General features: G+C 54.2%; 3 protein-coding genes across 3 annotated transcripts; 2 read left to right on the forward strand and 1 right to left on the reverse strand.

The window, feature by feature from the left end:
• The first annotated feature begins 2,872 nt into the window (after positions 1-2,872).
• LOC145419034 (histone H4-like) lies at positions 2,873-3,184 on the forward strand. The gene has a single exon (XM_080287279.1). The coding sequence runs from the start codon at positions 2,873-2,875 to the stop codon at positions 3,182-3,184; it is 312 nt and encodes a 103-aa protein (XP_080143405.1).
• A 4,694-nt stretch (positions 3,185-7,878) lies between these two features.
• Positions 7,879-10,497, forward strand: LOC145419205 (uncharacterized). The gene has a single exon (XM_080287438.1). It carries the CDS (start codon positions 7,879-7,881, stop codon positions 10,495-10,497), a length of 2,619 nt encoding a protein of 872 aa, XP_080143564.1.
• A 1,066-nt stretch (positions 10,498-11,563) lies between these two features.
• Positions 11,564-11,935, reverse strand: LOC145419095 (histone H2A-like). Its single transcript, XM_080287336.1, has one exon. It carries the CDS (start codon positions 11,933-11,935, stop codon positions 11,564-11,566), a length of 372 nt encoding a protein of 123 aa, XP_080143462.1.
• Positions 11,936-22,372: the final 10,437 nt, after the last annotated feature.

Below are 22,372 nucleotides of genomic sequence, written 5' to 3' on the forward strand. Positions count from 1 at the left end.
GGTGTCTGTCTCCATGTGTTCACGTGTGGCAGAGCGGGATTCGTGTCGTCTTCTGGAGGGGGATGATGTTGATGATGATCTGGATGTGGAGTGTGATGGTGTGGTTTTACGGGAGTCCTTGTTTTGTCGGTTTTTGGGTCTGTTGCGTTGCTTCTGTGGTTGTGGGGGTTGTAGAGAGGGTGTGTCAGGTTGTGGTTGTGTGCGGGGTGTGCTGTGTGCTGTGTCTTGTTTGGGTGTGTGTGTGTAAGTGGCGTTTGTGTTTTCTGTAGGTGTGGGTGTGGGTGTGTGTAGAAAGTTTTCGGTGTTTGTGTCGGGGGGGGGGAGGTGTTGTGAAGGCTATGAATAGAGTGGTGTAGTACTTTGGCGATGTTTACGGTGGGGACTGATTTCCCTATGATATTGGTGAGGAGAGTTGCTAGTCCCTGGGCTATGCTGTTCGTGATGTGTTCGAGGCCTGAGGTGGTGAGAGTGGTGGGGTGTGGGGGTTGAGCGGGGGCTGGTGGGGGAGTCTGTGTTTGGGTGGAGGCCATGGTTTGTGTGCTGGCATTTTTGTGGGTGGGTTGAGGGGGGGGGAGGGGGTGGCCAGTGTGGTTTGGTGAGGTGTGGTGGGGGGCTGGGGGTTGTTGTGAGTGTTGTGGGGGTTTCTGTGGGGAGCGGGTAGCTGGGGGAAGTTAGTTGTTGTTAGAGTGGGGGGGTTTTGGAGATTAGCTGGTGTTGGGGCAGGGTGGGTTGTGTTTTTATTCTGTGTTCCCCATGTGAAGGTACCTGGTGGAGCTGGGGTGGTAATAATTCTCCCCTGGGTTGCATTTGGATTGTTGTTAGTGCCTTTATGGATGATAGCTTTGCGTGCTGGGCAAATCTTGTTCCAGGCGTGGTGGTTGCCATGGCAATTGGGGCACTTAGGTGTGACAGGCTGTTTAGCTTTGAACTTATCCAGGCACTGCTGTGTGAGGTGGCGTCCGCTACAAAGGGCCCAGGTTGGTGGTCGTTTACAGGAGGACTGGTGATGGCCAAAACGCTGGCAGTTGAAGCAGCGCAGTGACTCGGGGGTGAAGGGGCGTAGGTCGTAATTGCCCCATGTTCTGAGGTCCAAGGAGTCGGGGGTGGGGCCGCGGATGGTTATCATTACTTGCCTTGTTGGTTCCCCCTTAACGTTGCAACGTGTTGCCTCCTCTACCTGTTGATGTTTAAGAATGGCTTCGAGGGGGAAGTTCAGGGGGTAGTGTTGTACTACAAGCTTCCTTGTGGAGAGATTCGGGTCAAGTTTCTGTAATTGGATGGGTTTGCCCTCCACTTTGCGCAGGTTTTCTATGATGTCCCGGGAGGCAGTGTCAAGGGGGACTATTATAGTGTTTAAGGCTTTCGTTGCGATCATCTTGAACTGAAGGTGTGGGTGGGAATTTTCTATGGCTGTTATAATATCATAGGTGTTGTTGAAATTATCATGTTTTGGGATGAGGAAGGCTGGTAGTTTGGGTGTGGGGGGGGGTTTGTTTGTGTTCTGAGTTGGGCAGGTTGGGTGGGAGCTGGGCGAGTCTTGGGCGGTTTTTTTGTTCTTTCTGTTGCTGACGAGTGTGAAGCCATCGTCGTGGTCAAGAGTGGCGGTGGCTGTTTCGTCATTTAGTCCATCCTGGGGGTTTAGCTGGGCGGTGTCGGCATGCTGGGTGACGGTGGCGTTGTCAAACTCCATGCTGAGGTAGTAGTCGTCGAGGTTGAGGTCAGAGTCGTTGAATCTTGGTTTTCGTCCTGCTGGAGTGTCGAATTCAGAGGGGGTTTCTTCTGCGTCATGGGCTCGTTTTTTGTTTGCCATCCTGGGGTCACGGGGGTTGAAGTGGGGTGGTGTTGCATTGTTCTGGGTTTCTTCTCGGCTCGCCATCTTGGCGGCCGTCACACACTCTTTCACTCTACCTATCACTCGCTCATTCACACAGAGAAAAGAAGACGCCTACCTACAGTGGTGGTGCTCTGTCCCCTCGCTAGCGGAGGCCGCGACAGTCCTTACCACTGCCCCCGAAGGGTCTTGCCTATCACCCTAACCAGTTTTTGGCCACTCCAGTGTTTCCTGTAACCACCCCTGCTAAGGGGCCTCTTTGTGTACCTGGCCTAACGCCAGGAAACCGCAGAGTTCGGTGTCGGAATAACACTGGGGGATGCTAAGGCCGAAAGGAAAGGATTAGTAGAAGGGGGGGCGCAACCCACGAAAGGGCGAGTGCACACAAGTGTGTGCACCCCGGTACACAATCGTGGGGCGGAACGGCGGTGGCTGTGGTGGCAGCAGCTTGGTCTGCGCTGGTGTTGGTGGCGAGACAATGCTTGTAGTTGGAGGTTGCCGCGTGGGAAGCTCTGAGGGAAGCTCACGTACAGAGCGCCGTGTCACTATTGCAGGGTAGAGTCGAAGGTGGTGGTGTGCTGACTTGTCTTCTGCTAGTAAGTGAAACACAGGTTGCTTCTGCCGTAGAGTTCGCTGGAGCCTGCGCGCGCCCTGTGAGACGCTGGAATGCGTGTGCGCCGCACCTGGCAGCGGCCTTTTATGTCCCCTGTCTCAGGACTGGCGGCGTGTGAGTGGTCGGGGTGTGATGTACATGGCGGTGATTTACTGTTCATGCTTTTTCGATGCAATTCCTGCTTTTGCTTGCAAAATTTGGCATGCCCTGTGGCGTGACCTGGCTACGACGCCTCTCTAGGATTGGCCTCCTGGGAGCTGGGGTGGGGCCTCGGCCTGAAATCAAGGTTAGATGGATAAGGTTCGTACTTGCACGACCGACACTGAATTATATAAGGGTGGTTGGTGAGCGGGGCCGTCATCATTGTTGGTGCCGGGAGCGGAGTGGACACTCGCTACTACTGGGTTTGAGCAGCAGCTGTAGACACTATGACTGGTCGAGGCAAAGGCGGCAAGGGTCTGGGCAAGGGAGGCGCCAAGCGACACCGCAAGGTGCTTCGTGACAACATCCAGGGCATCACCAAGCCTGCCATCCGTCGTCTGGCTCGTCGTGATGGCGTGAAGCATATCTCGGGCCTGATCTACGAGGAGACCCGCGGTGTTCTCAAGGTGTTCCTCGAGAACGTGATTCGCGATGCTGTCACCTACACTGAGCACACCAAGCGCAAGACCGTGACCGCGATGGACGTGGTGTACGCCCTGAAGCGACAAGGGCACACCCTTTACGGCTTCGGCGGTTAAGAGGGTGCGTGCCTAACTGCATGGCACTATTCCACCTGGCCACGGCAAAGCACACAACAACAACAACAACCCCCGGACCTCTTTTAGAGGTCCACACCTAATTTCTGTGAAAGAGAATGAATGAAGGCATAGTAGTCTAAGTAAATGCAGACGTTGAGCAGGTTAGCTAGCACCAATTTTTTTTTTTTTTTTTTTTTTAAGGTAATGGATATGAAGACAAGTAATGCAACCCAACCAACTCTTACCACACCTAACATAACCAACCCTAACCTAACTGAACCATACCAAACCTCCCTCCCTCCCTCTCTCTCTCTCTCTCTCTCTCTGGCAGTTAAAAAAAAAAAAAGGGGGGGGTTAGGCAACTGTCAATTTTGCTTCTACATCTTCTAATTTTAATGGACGTCTGCATACATATACATTATCACTTATTTTGCTGGGCCATTGCTTTCTCTGTCCCTCTGATCTAACACCCCCCCCCCATTTCAGGAAAGCTTTCTCCATACCTATCAGGGCAATGTCCATCCTGTTGCGAGAGCATCTCCTCTGCTGTGCTCCGGGAGTCGCCTTCATAAATCGTGAAGGCAAATCCCACTATTCCAAGGTATTTCTGCCTTCATATGCACGAGCAGCAAACTTGAAGGATGCACCTAGAGAATAGAAGACACAGTCAGTGACGTCAGTGAGGCACCACACACAGTGCATGATATGAATGCATAAGTGTTAAACAGACAGAATGTCTGCATATGAACAAGTTATCCCTTGAATTTCTCGCTGTCATGGCCGTTTTCTCTAAGTGCCAAAACCCACCAATCACCCATCGTACAAGCATTGCATAAACCGCCATACAACCGCTGAGGCCTGAAATCAAATTTAAATGGATCCGGTTGGTACTTGCACGACCGCTAGTGCATTATATATAGAAGAGGTGGTCGACAAGGTGCGACTCTCTCGCTCGTCTCACGAGAGGTGGCGGCAGTGCTCGAGTTGTTTTCGCTGCTGTTGCTTGCTTGCCGTCATCATCCCGACCACGCCTTGGTCACCCACCACTGCTGTGTACTGGGGTGCTCACTCTTGTGTGCACTCGCCCTTCAGTGTTTTTTTTTTTGCCTTCTCCTGTATTTCCTTTCTGGCTCTAGTGTCCCCTGTTTAGTGTGGTACGAAGCCGAACCCCGCGGATTCCAGGCGCAGGCCTGGTTCACAAGGGGGCCCCTTAGTAGGGGTGGTTATAGGAAGCCGCAGGGTGAGTCAAACACTTTGTTAGGGGTTAGGCAAGACCTTCGGGGCAGTGGTAGGGCTGTCACGTCCTCTGCTAGCAGGGGGGCAGAAACTGCCACTGTAGGTAGGCTTCTTCTTGCGCCTGTGTGATTGTGTGAGTGCCTGTGTGTGTGACTGTGTGAGTGATGGCCGCCAACCATGGCGAGCCGTAGTTCCTCCACCCCACCTGCCCCACGGCCCTTCCAAGACCCTGGCATCGCCGCCAACAGCTCTGTTGCTGACGGCGCCACCTTCAACAAGAAACCTGGACAACAAAAACGCACACGCCATGGTTCTGAGGACGGTGACTCCGCCGACTCTAAACGAATTATGGCTGCAAAAGAACAAGGAGCTCGCCCGAAATACCCTGACATGAAAGCTGCCTCCACCTCGTATGATGTCCCCAGGAAAATGCTGCGCAGACATGAAGGTATGGAGTTTGATGCCATACTCCCGGCCCCGCTTGACTCCAGCCCACCCACCCACCTCACAACCTCCAAAGATGCCACTGCTACCACTGATGCACAACCAGCACCTGCAACCACTCCCGCACCTGGTGTAGCCTCGGATGCTAACACCGACGACGATGGCTTCACCCAGGTGCGGAAGAGGGGGGGACGCAAGAAAACAAAACCGGCAGGGGATTTTTCACCCACACCTCCTACCCAGCCCACTCCACAACCGTGCCCACCTCCCACTCTGCCCACTCAGAAAACGCGCACCTCTGTCTCAGTCGCGGCACCAGCGCCACCCCCCTCCCTCTTCCCAGCTTTCCGAGTGCCGCATCAGGAGGGTTATACGCATTCATACAAAGCGGTGGCGGAACTCGAAGCACTATTCCCGCACCTGAATGTCAGCAACAGGTTCGGGAGGGACGACAGCTGTGTTTTGGTCCCCCAAACAGAAGAGGCCTATCACCTACTAAAACAGGTTGTGGAGGACGAGACAGCGACGGTGCGAGTTATCGAACTGCATCGAGGGGACCAGCTAACCAAAGCAATAGTCATGGGTTATCCGCGCCGATGGACGGTAGACATTCTGAAAGAACACGACCTTCTGGAAGCAGCAGAGCGTTGCCAAAATCAGAAAACGCGCGAGGAGACACTGAAGGTTCTTGTGACCCTGCGGGGCCCCCTCGTGCCAGAACTAGATCTGGGAAATTGGGGGAAATTCTATCTGAGACCCTACACTCCAGAGCCTCTGAGGTGTTATCGATGCCAGAGATACGGGCATCACAGGGCGAATTGTGCGAGGCCCCATACATGTGGCGTGTGCAGCGGGGCGCACGACACGACCATATGCCTCAACAAACTGAAAGCAAAGGAAAAGACAACTGCCAGATGCCCCAGCTGCACAGGGTCACACCACGCCTGGCACCCATCATGCCCCGCACGCATACACAGAGTAGACCAAGGGAGAGAGAGCCAGGTGAAATGGGTGCGGGAAACACAGGACACTCTCATGACCCCGGCGCCCCAAGGAACCTTCATCTGGGGACAGCAGAGGACGAAAACACCTGCGCCTCCCCCCGCCCTTGCCCCAGAAAACTTCCCGCCACTCAACAATATGCAGACAGCGAGCGCGACAGCGGCCCCTCCAACCGCCGAATCATCACTGTCACAGCAGACATTCACGCACCACCCGCCACCCACCAGCGCTCCCACCACACCCTCAACACCACTGCCAACCGCACGAGAGGAACCTCTAACTTTCACTTTCGAAAAAGTGGCGGAACTCGGCAAATCTCTCCTTCTAGCCCTACTGAACCTGCTCTTCGATCACTTCCCAATACTGCCGAGAACGGTGCTAAAAACAGCAGACGAGACCATGCAGGATATAATAGAGAAATTCACATCAGGCCAGCTCCCACTACCATCACAGACAGCTCCCTCTCCTGCAGTGGCGAGAACCACTTCCCCCGCAGCTGCCAGATCAAGCTCACCGGCAACGAACCAACGCTCTCCCAGTCCACCGACACCAGAGGAAACAAAACAACGCCAACCCAGTCAGCCAGAACCAGCTACCTCTCCTGCAGTGGCAAGAACTCTTTCCCCCACAGCTGCCAGATCACACTCACCTGTAATGAACCATCGCTCTCCCAGTCCACCGACACCAGAGGAAACAAAACAACGCCAACCTAGTCTGCCAGCACCAGCTCCAACACAACAGGAACAGAAAGAGGGCACAGACAGAGAAAGGAGCAGGAAGAGAAACAGAGACAAAACACGAAGACGTTACAAGTCCAAAAAAGACAGCTTGAGTCGCAGTTCCCCACGTTCCCCGTCAGGCACCCAGGAGATTCCCCTATCTCCTCGTGTGCCTCGGAGATCGCCGGACACTCGACTCCAGCTGTCCATGGACGAGGGGTCTCCCACACCTTAAGAATCCTCCAGTGGAACTGTGTGGGAGCAAGGAGGAAGCTCCCGCTCCTGCAGGAGACTGCGGCAAGGGATAACCCCCACGTAGTCCTTCTGCAGGAAACTCTGCTGGAGGAAAAAGATAAACATAAAATCCGTCTGCAGGGCTACACCACCCATCTCCTCCCTTACACTCGAGGTGTAAACAGAGGATGTGCCGTCCTGGTTCAGAACCACATTACTGCCACAGATTGTGAGCATACTCCTTTCTGTGGTGGTGATGTGGAGGTTCAGGGGGTGCGCATTCACCTTCAGGAGTCGCCCCTTACCATTTATAATATCTATAACAGGCCAGGTGCGAACCTGGAGCTGGGGGAATTATTCTCCCAGGCTGCCAGGGGGCCTGTGCTCATAGGGGGCGACCTGAATGCGCATCACGCACTACTGAACTCTCCTCAAGCCACTAATGAAGCAGGACGGCATTTGTCCCTGATTATGGAGGAGATGGATGATGTGTCTCTGCTGACAGACACCTCACGGTCCACTCATGTAAGGGGGGGGCGTTTGGACTTTCCATTCGTATTGGCTCCTTTAAAGGATTCGGTGCGTTGGTCCATATACCCCACCCTCATGAGTGACCACTACGCCATAATTCTCGACCTCGACTTAACCCCCCTCCCACCCCCTGAGCCCCCATTAAGGTGGGATGTGGAGGGCGCGGACTGGGCTGCCTTTGAGAAAGCCATAGTCCGCGCTTTCTCCTCATCTCACCCCCCTTCTGATCTTGACGGGTTGAGCAACTTTATAACATCGGCATTTCAAGAGGCAGCCACAGAGACGATACCACAAAAGCGCCGGTCCACGAAGTGCTACAGAGATGGTTGGATCTACTGCAACCGTGTCAGGGAACTGAACAGGCGGCTGAATGCAGCGCGTCGCGATTATCGGCGACATCGGGACTCACCTCTACGCAGACGCCAAGAGGCTGTGTCCCGACACGTCTTGATGGAGAAGCGCCGCCTTCGGGAGGAGGAAATGGTGCGGTGGTGCAGGACTCTAGGGCCTCACTCCACTCTCCGTTAGATGTGGAGAAGGCTGCGGTCCTTCACCAACCCCCGCCCCTCCTGCCCGCCCTCACACCCTGACCCGGCCTCAGAGGCCAGCCGTCTTGCAAGGCACTTCACGGACCGCGTGGCCTCCCGCAATCTACCCAGAGACGTCACAGCCCGACTGGTGCAACTGTCAGACTCTCGTGCTGCGGCCATCCAGGCAGCTTGCAATCGTCCTGATGCGGCAGACTGCCCCATCACGGTTGTTGAGCTACTGGCAGCTTTGCGGCACAGGGCTGACACTGCCCCGGGGCTTGACGGTCTCACATATTCGATACTAGCACACTCAGGAGATTGCGGGAGGCAATGGCTGCTGCGATTGCTCAACTTGTCATGGTCGGAAGGTAAACTACCTAAATCATGGAAGACCGCGATAATTCACCCCATCCCGAAGCCGAGTGAACCAGGCGCCACGCGCCCCATCTCACTGCTCAGCTGTATTGGCAAAACAGCTGAGAGGGTGATGCAGGCGCGGCTCTCATGGCGATTGGGTCCTCTCCATCCGAGGATTAATGCATACCATCACGGCCGCAGTACTGCACACTGTCTAGCGTCGTTCCTCGGGGAGCTTCGGGGTGGAGTGGGTATGGCTGTTTTCATCGATTTAGAGAAAGCATTCGAGCTCGCTAATTCCACCGTTATTCTGAGCACTCTCGCAGCTCGAGGAGTGAGAGGGAGACTCTTACGCTGGATTCAGGATTTCTTCCTTGACAGAACTGCTAGCATCCGCTTCCAGGGGAGTGTCTCCCCGTCGTGTCGGCATGAAAATGGCACGCCTCAGGGCAGTGTCATTAGCCCCACCCTGTTTAACATCCTGGTGGAGGGGCTGCTTCATGTCAACTACGGTCGGGGAGTCACGCTCCTGGCATATGCGGACGACCTAGTTCTAGTTTTTTCAAGCAGAGCCTGCTACACACAAGCTAATGAGGCCCTCTTTAGACTGCATGGTAAGGCGATGGAGCTGGGGTTGAAGGTGAATATGGCGAAGACTCGCTATATGCTCTTTGGCCTCAGCCCATCGCCACACCCATTGCTGCTTGGAGGACACGCATTACCTTGTGTGACCACCTACAAATACCTAGGAGTATGGATGGACGTGGGGCTAAAGTTTACAGCTCATGTCAAATACCTGAAGGAGAAAGCGACTGCGCGTATGGCAGCACTGAGATTTCTTTCTCGGAAGGGGCTGGGGACCTCGTACAAGGTCCTCCACACCTTCTATGTGCAAGCCATACGGTCGCTTATCGACTACAGCGCTATTTGTCTGATTAACTTAGCCCCACCTGTGCTCGCATCGCTGGAAGTGATCCAGAATAACGCACTCCACATTATTCTCCGTGCACCCATGTGGACACGTCTTGTGAACCTCCGCTTGGAAGGCGGTCTTCCCTCGTTACGTGGAAGAATCGCCCTCTGTGCTACTGCTGTAGTACTGAAGCTGGTGCAGCGCAGACCCGAGCTCGCTGTCTCAGCCCTGCTAAAAAGATTGCTGTCACGACCACCTGACTTTGCACCTAGCAGGGACTGGGCCCGCGGGCTTGTAGCTGTGCTGCACGAGCTAAATGCTGCAGCAAACATTTGCAAGGAGCCTGATGTGCCTTGTGATGGTTACACTGACCCACCTCCATGGGCAACACCACCATTCAGGTTTGTTTTTCCGGGGGAGGGGAGGGCGCGTAATACCATCCCTGCCCTCCTTCAGCAAAACGCCTTAGCTCGGGTAGTGGCTCTGCGGCGCTCGTCGTCTGCAGACTACTACACCGACGGCTCTGTCGCTGCAGGCGGCGCTGCAGGAGCAGCCTTCGTCTGCGGTGAAGAGGTGGTGTCGTGGCGAATCACTCAGGGCGCATCAGTGTTCCAAACGGAGCTCACAGCTATCCTTGGGGCACTTAAGCACGCATGTCAACATGCACACAGAAATATAGTCGTGCATTCTGATTCACTTTCAGCGATACGAGCAATCCATTCATACAATATAGATGAGAACCCCTTTTTAATATCATCCATTTTCTTTCACGCGGAGAAAATCAACACTCGCGGGGGTAGTGTCACCCTACACTGGGTTCCCGGGCATGTGGGGTTGCTAGGCAACGAACGCGCCGATCAAGCAGCGAAGGCCGCCTGCTCCCTCCCCACCATCACCTTCTTTCTCCGAGACAATGCCACCAAAATCCTGGCACCAGTTGCTAAAACAATTTCAGGGTGGAATAAAGAGGAACATCAAATTTTAACTGCAGAAGCCTCCCGTTCAGCGACGTGGTATGGCAGGGCCACAGGCTGTGAGCCACTACCACCACTGCCACATACACCTAACCACGTTCTTATACAACTACGTCACTTGCGGCTAGGCTTCCTATGCTACAAACAAATCAAGAATCTCCAACCAGACCCCTGTCAGCACTGCCAGGAAATGGAAGAATCCCCACTCCATCACTTCATCCTACGCTGCCCCGCCACTCACCCTTTACGAGCCAGCCTTAACGGGGGCTTCACCTGGTCACATGTTGACGAGGTGGATGCCCCTACAGTTATTAAAAACACCAACCTTCAACTACTACTCACTGTCTTAGAGAAATACCCACCCCCTCGATAACTAGATAGTGCAGACGGCACTCCACTGAACGGGCTCACAGGTTTGCCCGTGCCCCGGCGCGCCGGGGCGAATATCACACACACACACACACACACACACACACACACACACGACAAGGTGGCTGACACTCGCCTCCCAAAAGTTTCACTAAGCAGGCCTTCACCGGAGCTCGCAGTTCGATGGCTGCTGCTGCTGCTGCTGCTGCTGCTGATTATTATTATTATTAATCTTTGATGATGATGATGATGATGATGAATGGATGGATGGATGAATAGATAGATGGTGGTGGTGGTGGTGGTGGTGGTGGTTTTTGATTTTGTAGGAACTAGTTGTTGCAATACTACTCCTAATGACGAGAGAAATGAATGAATAGTATTTTCTTAATTATTTCTCTTATTTGGGGGTGTTAAATCCACCATGGTCGTCACCACACGGATAATATATATATATATATATATATATATATATATATATATATATATATATATATATATATATATATATATATATATATATATATATATATATATATATATATATATATATATACTGTTGAATACATCACCATATCCTCTGTCACTGAACGACTTTGTCCATTCCTTCGATGGTGGGAGAATAGCCATCATCATCACCTATGTTTTCATTCATCCACCCGGCCAGGCAGTTAGTTATTTAGGAGGCATAATTATACAGTACAATATTATGTAGGTGCAGTTGGGAACGGGACAAGACGTTATGTAGTAGTGGGAATAATATTATTATTATTATTATTATTATTATTATTAATCGACCTTCACTGATGTCAGTAGCTTCTTACATGCAACCGAACGTAAATATAGCCACAGACACATGCCAGCATTCAACACATACCACATTATATGCACATACCTACATACATACAGACACATACATACAGTATACCAACACATTCATCCATACACAAACATGATTGATGATGATAATGATGATGTTGGGCAATGCCAAAGTCTATTCTCTCTCAAGAAACGAATGTGGCTCCTAAAGGAGCCGATGGAGGTGAAGAAGAAGAAGGATTTCCTGAAAGCGTTTACTTCTTCTCCGTCTTCTTGGGGAGCAGCACAGCCTGGATGTTAGGCAGGACACCTCCCTGGGCGATGGTGACGCCAGAGAGGAGCTTGTTGAGCTCCTCGTCATTGCGGATAGCCAACTGCAGGTGACGGGGAATGATACGAGTCTTCTTGTTGTCACGGGCTGCTTTGCCAGCCAGCTCAAGCACTTCAGCTGCTAGGTACTCCATGACTGCAGCCAAGTAGACGGGGGCACCAGCACCCACACGCTCGGCGTAATTGCCTTTACGAAGGAGACGGTGGATCCTGCTGACGGGGAACTGGAGCCCAGCCCTGCTAGATCGGGACTTGGACTTTCCCTTCACCTTGCCTCCCTTGCCACGTCCGGACATGGTAGTAGTAGTATCGTCTTCGTCGTCGCTGGAGTAGGAAGACCTTCAGGAGAAGACTAATGCGTCACCCGCCGTTGTTGTTGTTGTTGTTGTTGGATATTTCCCCACACTTGGTGGGGTACGGGCAAACAAAGAGCCCGTCAGGGTAGAGCTAACAATGCCCTTGCTGATTTACCTAGGGGGCGGGTAATTTGTTACTAAGCATAGTAGAGTGCTAAGAGGGGACTGCGCAATGATGTTGGCTGCTGTATGGAAGGCATTATCCAACTGGCGCGGCCAACATCTGGGTGAGATCTGAGCTGGGCAGTGGCTGGGCCGTGGAGTAGATAGTGCAGTAGGGGCTCTTCAGCCCTCTCAAGGCAGTGGGGGCATGGTTCTGATGCGGCCCCGGTGACCTGATTGTAACAGGGGAATCCCAGCCGTAATCGCCGGAGCCGCACCAACACGTAGTTCGGTACTCCAGGTGGGGGCAGGAGCGGTAGGTAAGCCGTGGCTGTGGCTTACCACAGCACAGAACGAGAGCCCTCTGCAACGCACAGTTGATGGTCCTCCCGGGACAGCTTAGCAATAGTGCCAGTCAGTTTGGCAATGGTGTTAGTGGTGCTAGGACGGAGAGGGAAAGTGATTCCCGGGAGAGAGCATGCTGAGCGTGTCGCAGCATCCGCTCGTTCATTGCCAAGGATCCCAACGTGCCCTGGAATCCAGTGTAGGGTGACGGAGGTGCCTCCGTTCGTGAGGAGGGAGGCGACTGAGTATATCTCCGTTAAGAGGGAAACGTTGTCACTGCTGGAGAAGGAGCGCAACCCCTGAAGGGATGACAAGGAGTCTGTGTGGATGACGACCCGCCGTTGCTGATTAAGTTGTGCGTGGCGTAATGCACCAAGTATGGCAACTAACTCAGCCTGGAAGGCAGAGACCCCAGGGGAGAGTCGCCAAGATTCAATATGAAGCCCTACAACGAAAGCCGACCCGGCGGATCCGTCAGCGCACACAGATCCATCTGTGTAATAGGTGACGGCTTCAGGGGAATCGAGAGCAGCCATCCTGCTGAGGCCTTCCTGTCGAAGAAGGGCAGGGATGGAAGCACGTGGGTGATCTTCAGTTGGGCAGTGGATTTCATATGGAAGAGGGGCCCATGGCGGTGGATTGGTGAATCCAGGGTAGGGGGAGTCGGGTTCCCCGCAGATGTCAGGGGCAGCTCCAAGGCTATGCACCAAGGCGGCAGTGGTGCGAGCCCAGTCGTGCTCTGGATGAGGGTCACATGGGCGGCTTAAGAGTCGTCTGAATAGGGCTGAGACTGGAAGGTTTGGTCGTCGTTGGACTAGCTGGAGGGTGGTAACTGTAGCCCGGAGCGCAATACGATGCTCCAAGGACGGCAAACCACCCTCAGCCCTTTAGTTGGCAATCCGAGTCCACCGGGGAGCTCCCAACATGACTCTCAGGCAGTTGTTTTGAAGGACTTCTAGCGACCTTCTGGATGGGGAGGCAAGGCCGGTCAGGCATATGGCGCTGTAGTCCACAATCGAGCGGACCGCATGAACATAAAATGTTCTCAGGACCTTAAAGGATGCCCCTAGGCTGCGCTGTGATAGATACCTTAGGGCAGCAGTGCGGGTGGCAGCACGCTCCCGCAGGTATCTAACTTGTTTTTTAAAGGTCAGACCACTGTCGACCCAGACTCCAAGATATTGGTGGAGAGTGACGATGGAGAGCTGGTGGCCACCAAGCAGCAATGGGAATTCTGGGGGGTGTAAGCCAAAGGGCAGGCACTTGGTTTTTTCAAAGTTGATCTTCAAGCCAAGCTCGGTGCACTTTGCGTGCAGTTTAGGAAGAGCAGAAAGGGCTTGAGTGTAGCAATCTCTCCTCGTGAAAACCAGGGCCAGGTCATCGGCATAGCAGAGTAGGGTGACCCCCTGTCCGTAGTCGACTGTGAGGAGCCCCTCAACTAGGACATTGAAGAGCAGCGGGCTTATGACGCTCCCCTGAGGCGTGCCGTTGCTATGGTGGTAAAACGAGGAAAGATGCCCCTGGAAACGGATCCCTGCTTGACGGCCTGCGAAGAAGTGTCCCACCCAGGTGAGCAATTTGCCCTCTATTCCTCTCTCAGCTAGAGCAGCCTGGATGACGACCGGGCTAGCCAGTTCAAAGGCCTTCTCAAGGTCGAGGAAGACAGCCATTCCCCTTCCCCCTCTGAGCTCCCCGAGGAGGGATGCTAGGCAGTGGGTGGCACTCCTGCTATGGTGATATGCAAAGATCCTCGGGTGTAGAGGGACCAGGCGCCAGGAAAGGCGAGCTCGCACCACCCTCTCCGCCATCTTAGCAACACAGCTAAGAAGAGAGATCGGGCGCATGACAGTAGGGTCGCGAGGTTTGGGGATCGGGTGGATGATGGCTGTCTTCCACGACCCTGGTAAGCGGCCCTGAGACCACGAGAGGTTGAGCAGATCAAGAAGGCGATCTTTCCCACAATCTCCAGCATGTGATAACAGAGAGTAGGTTAGCCCGTCGAGCCCCGGAGCAGTGTCTCCTCTGTGCTGCAGCGCTTTTTTCAGTTCCCTGCTGGTGAAGGGAACATCGGCGGGGTCAGGCCTTTCACAGGCAGTTTGAATTGCTGCAAGACGAGAGGTAGACAACTGCTCCTGCTTGTCTCTGACGGACTGTGGAAGATTGTGGGAAGCAGAGCGATCCGCGAAGTGTTGAGCGAGATGGCTGGCTTCAGCGGCTGGGTCAGGGTGAGAGGGAGGACAGGGGGGACGTGAGTCAGAGATCGACCGAATTCTCCACATCTCCCTGAGAGTGGAGTGAGAGTCTAAGGTCCTGCACCATCTGATCCACGCCTCCTCCTTCAGCCAGTGTTTTTCTGACACAACGTGTTGCGTGACAGCAGCAAGGTGTCGGCGGTGCGGAGATGTGCGGCGCCGCCGGTATTGCTTTCGCACAGCGTTGAGTCTGTGGTTAAGTTCCTTGACCCTGTCGCAGTAGATCCAGCCGTCTCGGTAACGCCTCTCGGAACGTCGCTGTTGTGGGATGGATATGGAGGCAGCCTGTGCAAAAGCACTGGCAACTTGATCTGCTCTACCCTCGAGGTCCAGGACGGGAGGGGAGGCCTTAAAAATGGTGGATAAGGCCCTGGCAAAGGCAGCCCAGTCAGCTTTGCTGAGGCCCCATCTCGGTGGGGGAGGTGGGGGCGGGGGGAGGGGTATGAGTGGCAGCCTGATCTATATGGCAAAGTGATCGCTGGCCAGGCGCGGGTGGAGCGACCATTGCGCTGACCAGCAAGGGGGGTGGAGGTGAATGACAGATCCAGGCGTCCTCCCCGAATGTGGGTGGGTTCTTGAATGTTGTTTATTAAGGAGACACATTCCATCTCCTCGAGAACGAGAGAGATGTGCCGTCCTGCCTCGGATGGAAGGGGCGATGCAAGAATGTCATGATGGGCATTAAAGTCGCCCCCGATAAAGACAGAATGGGAGGCAGCGTGGGAGAACACCTCCCCCACATCAAGAGTGCCCCCCTGGCTTTTGTATACATTGTACACAGTTAGTGAGGAGGATGCCAGGTGTAACACAACACCTTGCACCTCTACACCTGGTCCACAAAAGGGCAGGGGGTCACAAACAGTGTGGGGGACGTGATCCTGGACGAGAATGGCACATCCTCGTGTGACTCCACGTTCGTAGGGGAGGAGATGGGAGGTGTATCCAGGTAGCCGAAAGGTGGCACTGTCAGGGAGTAGGGTCTCCTGCAGGAGGAAGACATGGGGCTGATCCCTGGCGACTGCCTCCTGCAGGAGGGGGATCTTGTGTCTGATCCCCAAACAGTTCCACTGTATTAGTCGGATGTCTGCAGGGTTTGCTTGCAGGCCGTGGGGGGCGGGGGGCTGTCGGCCGAGAGGGAGGCCGGGGCCTCGACCACCGTGTCGACTGCCACTGGTGCCGGCGCTTCCTCTGATGGGAGGGGTGGGAGACAAGGCTCCTGAGCCCTCTGGGATGAGGTAGCGGTGTGTCGAGGCCGCGCCCTCCGTCTCGGGCGAGCTGCCCTGTGCGGTGGGGAGTTGGTAGTCTCTGGAGGGGGTGCAGGCTGAGGTGTGCCGCTTCGCTTCTTTTCGATGGCCAGCTTGATGATCCCATCGATTGCGGCTGAGACAGGGGCTGTGGAGCACGTTATTCCCAGGCATTGGCTGATCCCCACAACTAAGGCCTCGGCTATCTGTTTCCCAATGGTGTGGAGCTCCACGAGGGTGAATACAGGCTCCTGCTGAATGGGGGCCTGGGAGGGACTGTGAGTGGCCCCGGCTGATGGGTGCTGCGGTGGCGAGGCTGGACAATGTACCTCTGCAGTCGTGACGACCTGGGTGAGAGCAGGTGGTGGGGGGACTGCTGTCGTGGTGCATAGCGGTGGGCTCGGCGTGGTAGGCAGCGGAGGGAATTCTGCCTCGTGGTGGCTGGGACTTTTTCCGTGGGGCGGCGCTGTTGGCCCCAAACGAAGGTACCTGGAGGGGCTGGAGTCAGGCTGATGGCCTGCTGCTCCTGTACCCATGCCACTTGCTGTTCGCGGCCTTTCAGTACTCTCCTCGTTCTGGCTGGGCAGCTGGGGTGCCAGGCATGGTGCGATCCTGAGCAGTTGGGGCATCGGGAAGTTACAGGCTGTTTTGTTTTCAGCCTTGCCAGGCACTGCTCGGTGTCGTGGCTGGCGCAGCAAATGCCGCATACTGGGGGGCAGTGGCAGTTGGCCCTGTGGTGTCCGTATCTTTGGCACCTGTAACAACGGAGCGGCTCTGGCGTGAAGGGGCGCAGGTGGAATTCGCCCCAGTTCCCTAGATCGAGGGAAGGTATTAGCGGGCCCCTCAGAGTGACTGTGACCTGAAGGGTCTCTTCCCGCGTGCACTGATTTTGGCAGCGCTTGGCCTCCTCCACTAGGGGGTGCTGTAGGAGAATTCCCACCGGCATACGCCTGGGGTAGCCCATGACAGTGGCCTTGGTGAGCTGTTCGCCCCTTTGCAGCTCTACAATCTTCAGAGGTGGGGCCTCGTCCTCCGCCAATGCCCTCAGTCGCAGGTAGGTCTCCTCGTCCTGGGGGATGAGGACGCAGCTGTCGTCGCGGCCGTAGCGGTTTGTAACGGCTAGTCCCTTTAGGTGGTTTTCCAGGGCTTGGACCGCGCCGTAGCTGGTCGTGAATCCCGGTTGAACTGGGACACGAAAGGCTGGGAAGTTGGATGGGGGTGGTGGAGGAGGCCGGACTGAGACCGAGGGGCGTGGCGCAGAAGGGGGCCTCTGAGGAGCTGAGGGGCATGGTGCAGGTGGTGGCTGCTGGGGAGCAGTCATGCGGCTGGCCGGGATTCGGTCGTTTCCCTGTGTCGCTCGTGATTTTTTGCGTGACACGAGGGTCCAGCCCTCTTCATCAGGAGAGTTAACAGCAGTGGTGGCAGCAGGGGCAGGCGGGGTGCCTGTGGGGGCAGTTTCCCCGGCAGCAGTGGTGGCCTTTGTGGCGCTGTCGCGTGCTCGAACACTCGGCAGGGTCTTGGCAGTAGGCTGTGGTGCACTTGCAGAGGGGGGGCAAGGCGGTCGCTTGTGAGTGCTGGAGGGGCTGTGAGTTACTTGGGGAGAAGCCTGGGAGCCTGAAGAGGTGGGAGCTGGGGCAGGCGTGATCCCATCCATGGTTTCGTGAATCCGCGCGATCTTAGCTCGCACGGACGAGGACGTGGTGGGAGCAGCATACCGTGGGTGTGCTGCGGGTCCGTTAGGCCTTGGAGCGGGGGGAGCAGTGGGGGGGGCCCCGGAGGAGGATGAGGAAGAGCTACTGGAGGAGAGTTTACGCTCTCGCTTCTCCCTGGTGGTGGGCTTGGTAGGGGGTGGCCTTGAGGGCGGGGGGGGGGGCGGGCACGCCCGCGACCTTCCCTTAAATACCCGTCTTCCCGATCCGGCCCCAGCCCGCCCGCGAATGGGAATGAGGCAGAAGCCGGGCTGCGATCTGGCAGCAATCACATATAAGATTTCAGCAAGCGCGTCCCCCCCCCCCCCCGAGCGTCACACCACAAAGCTGCAGCCTCCTAGACCCCGCACAACACCGCGGAAAAGGCTGCAGCTTGACGCTCCCCTAAACAGGGCAACTGCTGCCTCCTGCTCTACCTCTGCCCCGCCCATGGACATCGACACCGCCGATGATGACCGCCCACCATCAGCAGCTGAGGAAAGGATCGCCTCTCCTGTCCCTTCCATCCTACAGGAAGAAAGCGACCACACCTCCCCCTCACCACCTGATGCTGTCGTGAACCTCCAGGCCACCGAGGAGGCTTGTACCTCTCCCTCCCCACCACCGACATCGAACAGAAGGAGGAAGAAGAAGAAACAGCCCAAACCACCGCCACCTGCCAAGATGGATCCTGAACGCCCTACTCCACACGCTTCTCAACCTGACCTCAGCTAGAACAAAATCCTCAGCGAGGCAGAAATCTCCAGCATCGTTAAGTCGGTCGTTAAACCCATTAATCCCGAAATTCTCCTACGCCGTCTGAAACAGACAGACCTATCTTTATTCTCCAAACTGACCAGCCCCAGCAGTTCCTCATAGAGGCTGCTACACTGACATCTCTGAGAACTCTGGCGGGCTCTCCACCCTCAGCCCGGGTCCATTTTATATATAACATGGACAAATCTAAACAAACAAACAAACAAACGCGTCCCCCACATCCTGCTCTTCAGTTCTGGCCCAGCTCTCGTAGTGAGCACATCTCTTCCCCAGATCCTGAACGGTGGCTAGAACTCTCCTTAGACTTTCACAGTCTGTTTTTTCTCTCGTTTACGAGATCCGGTGCTTTTCACCAAAGTCTTGTGTGCTCTTGTGTTTTTTGTGTTATCAGCTGTTTTTCCGGCTGCCACTTAGAGTCCCTGCCGTAGTACGACGCCGAACCCTGAAGGGATACCGTAGGGTATTTCCATGAAGGGGGGCCTTAGAGGCCTGGTTATAGGAGGCGGCAAGGGTAGGCTTTCTGTTAGGGCTAGGGTTAGGTAAGTCCCTCACGGGGCAGTGTTGGGGTACTCTCACGGCGCCCTTTAGAGGGCGGGGAGTTTAGGCCCCCGGCACTGTAGGGAACCGCCGGATTAGCAGCTGATAATTTATTTATTTTCTTGTTTCTTTCGTTGCTCTTTTAAGGTATATACATTGGTTCATGCACATATATTCGTGTATATTTTAAGTATACATGTGTGTATGAGTATGTACATGTGTGTATGCTAGAAAGAGGGATGGAATAACATTTAAATAAATAAATACTCCAGTACATATATATATATATATATATATATATATATATATATATATATATATATATATACTGTATATATATATATATATATATATATATATATATATATATATATATACTGTATATATATATATATATATATATATATATATATATACTGTATATATATATATATATATATATATATATATATATATATATATATATAAATGATACATAGAGAGAGAGAGAGAGAGAGAGAATTTTTTTTTTTTTTTTTTTTTTTTTTTTTACCATGAGCGCGCCGGATCCTGCACTTGATCCTGACCCGAGTGGTGACTCGTGTTCACCTCCATCACCTACAGGCACCAAGCCTAAGTCTCACTGCAAAAGGCCACGACTAACAGGGCCAGAATATGGTGCTGATGATCTCTTCCTGAACATGGATACCGAAGATGTCTCTCCCACTGACTCAGACCTCTCCAGCAAGGACGCCAAGTTAACTCCTCCTGACACCTTGACTTCCAAGACAGATGCTACCCAGGCCTCTGCCACCACGACCACAGACACGATGACTGATGATGACGGCTTCACAGTGGTACAGAGAAAGAAAAATAGTAAAAGACTTACCAACCTTGCTAATGAGCCAGCCACATCCTCCTGCAATACAGACCGCCACACCACACCCACAAACACACGTTCATCTTCCCAGCACATTCCTCAGCCACCTAACACTACCAGTACACTCCCTCTTCCCCCCTCCAAGCCTCCTGCGTTCCTTATGACCAATAATGATGCCTTCCCCACCCCTTATGACACTGTGATCGCCTTGGAGACAGAGATGCCTCATCTCAAGTTTAAACTGGAGGCAACACGGAACCAAAACACGATCCTGGTTCCTCTCGATAAAGACACCTTTCACGTCCTAGACTCTCTCACCTCTGTGGCAGGCAAACCTATCAGCCTGAAAAAACTTGACCCTAACCTGTCCACCAGAAAAGTGATCCTCCAAAATTACCCTACAAATTTTCCCCTGCAAGCCATCAAAAACAACATCCAAGTGGAGGAAGCCACGAGATGCGAGGTAGGGGGAGCCCCCACCAGGCAGGTGCTAGTCACCCTCAGAGGCCCCATCCCAACAGCACTCGACCTACAGTCATGGGGCACTTACACTATCCGCCCATACACCCCGGAACCTCTCAGGTGCTTCAATTGCCAGCGCTACGGGCACCACCAGTCACGATGCACTCGCCCCCCAACATGCGCTGTGTGCAGCGGTCGTCATGCCACAGAGGAGTACATCACCAAGTTAAAGGCCAAGCAGCTGGTTCAGCCGAAGTGCCCCAACTGCCAGCTCCCTCACCATGCCTGGAACAAACTCTGCCCAGCACGCAAAGACCTTGTGCAGAAGGGCATAGTAAGAGAGCACCGTTGGCTCCAGGCAAGGACTACAGTGACACCAGCACCACCAGGGACCTTCACATGGGGACAACAACTCGCACCACAGCCCACAATACGGCAACCACTGGCCCCAGAAGAGTTCCCCCCTCTACCTCCAAGCAAACATGCACCTCAAGCAGTTCCCCCACCTCCCTCCAGACCCACTCCCACTGCCACATCACACACCACAGCACAACCGCCTCCACCTACACGTCCGACAGTCCACACCATCTCGACTCAAACAGTGCCAGATGCCACCACACAAACTCCTCCACCAGCTCCCATACTACCTCCAGGATATGTTATTCTGAACAGGGACCAACTGGCCTGCTTTGCTCAGCAAATAGCCGACCATATCACCACATGGATGGGAAAGGAGCTAGGCATGCCTATCCCCAGCCCAGAGGGAATCCACACGCTCGTACGCAAATCACTCGACCAGTTTGCACACAACCCACAGCCAACACAAACAGAGATGCCACCGCCACCCACAACCCTTACCACTGCTCCTATTCACACACAACACAGCAAACAGAGGGGAAAAGAGGAATGTGAAAGCCGCTCACGTTCACGCAAACAGTCTCAAGACTGCCTACGAACACCTCACCAACAGTCACGCAGCCATGCCAACACCACAGACAACCAGCCAGACAAAGTACACCAGCTGTCCCCAGCACCACCACACACGGACACCAACACACACAGGAGGAGATCACGATCCCCCATCCCAACGCACACAGACATGGACGACTAACACACCCATTTCCTCACCCATCTCATCACAGACAACCCACACACACACAAGCACTCCACATTTTACAGTGGAACGTCTATGGGATTACTCCCAGACGCCTCCTACTAGAAGAGGCAGCCCATAGAGACCATTTAGACATCCTCTTCCTCCAAGAAACACTCCTAAAACCAAACAGGCAGCTCCGAGTGCGAGGCTTCACCACCTTCCTCCTCCCCAGCACTCGAGGCAGCCCCAGAGGCTGTGCCATACTTGTTCGGAGCCATATACCTGCCACAGCTATTGATCCGCCACCAGACTGTGGCGAAGGTGTTGAGGTCCAGGGAGTTGACATAACCCTGGCAGATGGTCACCTACAACTATACAATATTTACCGTCACCCTACAGCTGACATTAACCTTGGGGAGGTTGCCACTCTCTCCACTACTAACCAGCTCTTCATTGGTGGCGATCTTAATGCCCATCATCCCAGCTTAGGCTCTAGACTCCCCATGAATGCAGCTGGATGCCATGTCTCTGCACTACTGGAGGAGGTGCCAGAGCTCATACTTCTTAATGACCCAGCCACCCCAACACACGTCCGTGGAGGCAGGCTAGACCTCTCTTTTGTGTCTTCCGGCCTAGCCCCCCTCACTACCTGGAGGCTCCATCCCACCCTTACGTCAGACCACCATGCTATACTAACCACCATCAAGGTTGCCCCACTCCCCACGCCTACTGGGCCGCCACCACGATGGAATACTAAGAGGGCAGACTGGCCTAAATTCACTACACACTGGAAGAGACAGCAGCATTTAACGCTCCAATAAATCTGGAGGAACATACCGCCCTCCTCACAGATGCCTTCAGTGCAGCAGCAGGCTCCACTATCCCAAAAACCGCTCCCCCAAAGGCTTACCATACCGACCATTGGTTTTACTGTGATAGGGTAAAGGAACTAAACAGACGCCTTAATAGAGCTAAAAAGATCCATCGAGCCAACCCCACAGCTAGCAGCCTCGCC

The sequence above is a fragment of the Coenobita brevimanus genome, chromosome 117 (genome assembly GCF_032717465.1).
Source record: "Coenobita brevimanus isolate Jiangsu-jjx chromosome 117, ASM3271746v2, whole genome shotgun sequence".
Classification (NCBI taxonomy): Eukaryota; Metazoa; Arthropoda; class Malacostraca; order Decapoda; family Coenobitidae; genus Coenobita; species Coenobita brevimanus.

What these genes read in the sequence shown, in the direction of transcription:
- LOC145419205 (XM_080287438.1), top strand. Translation starts at nt 7,879, where the DNA reads ATGTGGAGAAGGCTGCGGTCCTTCACCAACCCCCGCCCCTCCTGCCCG.
- LOC145419034 (XM_080287279.1), top strand. Translation starts at nt 2,873, where the DNA reads ATGACTGGTCGAGGCAAAGGCGGCAAGGGTCTGGGCAAGGGAGGCGCC.
- LOC145419095 (XM_080287336.1), bottom strand. Translation starts at nt 11,935, where the DNA reads ATGTCCGGACGTGGCAAGGGAGGCAAGGTGAAGGGAAAGTCCAAGTCC.